At 47.9% G+C, this 3,819-nt stretch overlaps 1 protein-coding gene across 1 annotated transcript in view; it reads left to right on the forward strand.

Moving 5' to 3' along the window:
- EIF4A3 (eukaryotic translation initiation factor 4A3) overlaps nt 1–3,819 on the forward strand; it is a 16,662-nt gene extending 12,843 nt beyond the window's left edge. Inside the window, exons 10-12 of the mRNA XM_012803195.2 lie at nt 3,169–3,276; nt 3,368–3,495; nt 3,597–3,819. Of these exons, the coding sequence (XP_012658649.1) occupies nt 3,169–3,276; nt 3,368–3,495; nt 3,597–3,613 (253 nt within the window). The 3' untranslated portion in view covers nt 3,614–3,819. The remainder of the gene's footprint in view (nt 1–3,168; nt 3,277–3,367; nt 3,496–3,596) is intronic.

Genomic DNA, 3,819 nt, shown 5'->3' on the forward strand with positions numbered 1-3,819 from the left:
AAAAAAAAAAAGAACTTCAAAGTAAGATAAGTTGAAAGCAAAAATTAAAAAAAGAAAGAAAAGAAAAGAAAACCACTACATGCTAGCTGGTACAACAGAGTGAGACTCTCACACTCTCTCTCTCTCTCTCTCTCTATATATATATAATATATAAAATTTAAAATTCTAGATTCTGGATTACTAGGGAAATTCCAGATCCTGGAGTATTAGGGAAAGGGTATGATTTTTCCTAGAATATTGGTAACTACTTCAAACAGAAAATGCTGATATAAACCAGGCCTGCAGGCAGGCCTGTCAGGCCTATCTTCTAGAAACCCTGGCACCACACACTCCACACGGCCCTGCATTGGTTCTTGGGTGGACCCTCCCTTCCTGTTCCTGCCCACCAGGCAGGCTTGCCCTGCCTTCCCCAGTGTTCAGGTTTTAGATCAAGTGACTTCTAGTAAAGAAAAACAGTTTACCCAGCCCCCAGCCCACACACATCCTGCTGCAGGCTGTGGCTGCCAGGATGAAAACATTGTATCTCAAATACGCCCCACCATCCTGACCCCTAACTGCTACTTGACAAATGTTTCTATTTTTTTTTTTTTTTTTGAGACAGAGCCTCAAGCTATCCCCCGCAGCATCACAGTACTGTGGCATCACAGCTCACAGCAACCTCCAACTCCTGGGATCAAGCGAGTCTCCTGCCTCAGCCTCCCAAGTAGCTGGAGCTACAGGCGCCCGCCACAACGCCTGGCCATTTTTTGGTTGCAGCCGTCGTTGTTTGGGGGGCTGGGCTGGGGATTCAAACCCGCCACCTTAGGTGTATGTGGCTGGCGCCTTAGCCGCTTGAGCCACAGGCGCCTGCCACAACACCCGGCTATTTTTTTTGGTTGCAGCCATCATCGTTTTTTGGTGGGCCCGGGCTGGATTTGAACCTGCCAGCTCAGGTGTATGTGTCTGGCGCCTTAGCCACTTGAGCCACAGGCACCAAGCCATGTATTTAGATTTAGGTACACGTTTACCATATTGGTTACTCTTTCCTGTTTTCCTTTTTCTCTGAACTTCCATCTGGGATGAATTTCTTCCTGCCTGAACAATGTCCTTTGTATTTATGCTAATTTGGATCTGCTAGTGATAATTGTCTGTTTTAATTTCTCTAAAAATGTCTGCTCTTAAGTATCTTCAGATGTCTTGAAGGAGACACTTGCAGAGACAGAGATCTAGTTTGAGGAAGCTGCTCCCTGGCTGGGCTTCGCTCCCTTGGCTGCTCTGGGCCTTGCTGTGGCCCGGCCTGGCCTGGCCGTCCTTCTGGAAACAGTGTCTCTGGTGCAGTGCTCTTTAGGGTTGTTTTCAGCAGTCTACTGTGCACATCTGGGTGTGGATTTAGCCTTCACCTCCTGCGGCATCTGTAGACTTCTGGGTTCTCAGCCTCGCTGCTTCTCTCAGCTCCCTCTGGGACTCCCGGTGTGTGTGCTTTGCTAGCAGGGCCCCATTTTCTGAACTTCTGTCTCCTGTTCTGCTCTCCCTCAATACTTTAACTACCTCTGTAGAAGTCACACTACATGTATAATTTTAGCTTTTCTAGCAGCCACATTAAATAGGTAAAAAGAAACAGGCAAAGTTTATTCTTTTTAGAGATAGGGTCTGGCTTTGTCACCCAAGCTGGAATGCAGTGGCACGATCATAGCTCACTGTAGCCTCTATACCCATAAGTGATCCTCTTGCCTCAGCCTCAGAATATCTAGAACTAATTTCTTGTTTATTGTAGAGATGGGGTCACTGTGTTGCCAGGCTGGTCTCAAACTACTGGGCCGAAGTGGTCTTCCCACTTGGCCTTCTGTGCTAGGAGGGATCCAGGTGGGAGCCACTTGCCTGGGCTCTATTCTTAATAACATATTTTATATAACTAAAGATACTACATCATTTCAACATGTAAGTAGTATTAAAAATAAGAGATATTTGCATTCCTTTTTGCACTAAGAAGTCCTCAAAATAGATGTGTCTCAAACTCACAGCACACCTCACTTGGGACCAGCCACGTTCAGGTGCTCAGTGGCAGGTGGGGACGGCAGAGCTCTGTGCTGTGTCAGGTGCTGGGCGTGAAGGAGTGGTGTGAACGGAGTTTCAGATTTGAAAATGGGACAGCCACTGAGCTTGAATCAACTTTTTTTTTCTTTTTCTTTATGAGACAGTCTTACTCTGTCACCCTGGGTAGAGTGCTGTGTGTCACAGCTCACAGCAACCTCAAACTCTCTCCTGCCTTAGGCTCCTGAGTAGCTGGGACTACAGGTGCCTGCCACTACGCCTGGCTAGTTTTAGAGATGATGTCTCCTGCTCAGGCTGGTCCTGAAATCCTGAGCTCAAGGGTTCCACCCGCCACAGCTTCCCAAAGTGCTGGGATTACAGATGTGAGTCACTGCGTCTGGCTGAGGTCTCTATTCTTAATTGAAGTGTCACTAGGCAGAAGTGAAATATTTCTCCCATTTCTCCCAATGTCTCTTGAGCAATGCTTTAAACGTCTGTGGGTTTAAACCTGTAGGACTGGCTTTAAACAAACGTCATAAGGTAAAATGTGTCAATTCTTTTTTCTTTTTAGAGAGTCTGACCATGTCACTATCTGTAGAGGCTGTTGCATCACAGCTCACAGCAACCTCAAACTCTTGGGCTTAAGAGATTCTCTTGTCTTATCCTCCCAAGTAGCTGGGACTACAGGTGCCTGCCACAACGCCTGGCTATTTTTTTGTTGTAGTTGTCACTGTTATTTGGCAGGCCTAGGCTGGGTTCAAACCCACCAGCTCCGGTGTATGTGGCTGGCGCCTTAGCCGCCAAGCTAAAGGCACCGAACCAAGGTGTCTAATGTTTTTATCTGGTGACCACAGTGAACAGACCAAATGCCCCTGAGCAGCTCTTTGTTTTTGTTTTTTTTTCCCCAGAATTTAAATTCCAGAATATTAGGGGTACAGGTGTTTTTGTTTACACTTGTTTTGTTACAAGCATGCCCCCACCCCCTGGCAAAGGCTTTCTGGTGCTGCCCCTCACCGGTGTGTTGGGGGCCACTTGTGTGAGGGTGGCCTGCTGTTTGGACTCCCAGCCCAGGTTTGTCGGAGGTGAGTATTGGGAGCAAGTTGGGTTCTTATGCTTCATGACGCAGGTGACTGACTCCGATGCCCTTTCCTGTTGTAGCCGAGTGCTCATTTCGACCGACGTCTGGGCCCGGGGCTTGGACGTCCCTCAGGTGTCACTCATCATTAACTACGACCTGCCCAACAACAGAGAGCTGTATATTCACAGGTAGGGTGCTATTCGTTGGGGTCTCTTTTGTTGGTACATTTGCTAAATCTTTTCTGCCATATTTACTAAAGTAATTTTTTTATTATTGAAGAATTGGGAGGTCGGGTCGGTATGGCCGTAAGGGCGTGGCCATCAACTTTGTGAAAAACGATGACATCCGCATCCTGAGGGACATCGAGCAGTACTACTCCACCCAGATCGATGAGATGCCCATGAACGGTGAGCAGGGAAGGGGCCGCCGCCAGCCCAGCCACTGGCCCCGCCGCCAGCCCCACTGGACTGGACATTCTCATCTTGCTCTATTTGTTGTTCACTTCCAGTTGCCGATCTGATCTGAAGGAGCGGCCTCGGTGCTGAAGCTTTTCTCCAGTTCCTGGCTCCTGTTTGGGGCAGCTGCCACAGTTGATGTGAGCTCTCCCGCCCCTGCTCTGCCCTAGAGTGCCCCCCTCTCTGGGGGTTCTCTTGTCTTTTCTTATCCACGTGTAAATAATGCATTACTCTTAAAAGTCTTTTTCAGTAAACATTTAAAACTTTTGCCACAAA

This window comes from Otolemur garnettii, unplaced genomic scaffold (assembly GCF_000181295.1).
Source record: "Otolemur garnettii isolate 467f Iridium unplaced genomic scaffold, OtoGar3 scaffold00018, whole genome shotgun sequence".
Classification (NCBI taxonomy): Eukaryota; Metazoa; Chordata; class Mammalia; order Primates; family Galagidae; genus Otolemur; species Otolemur garnettii.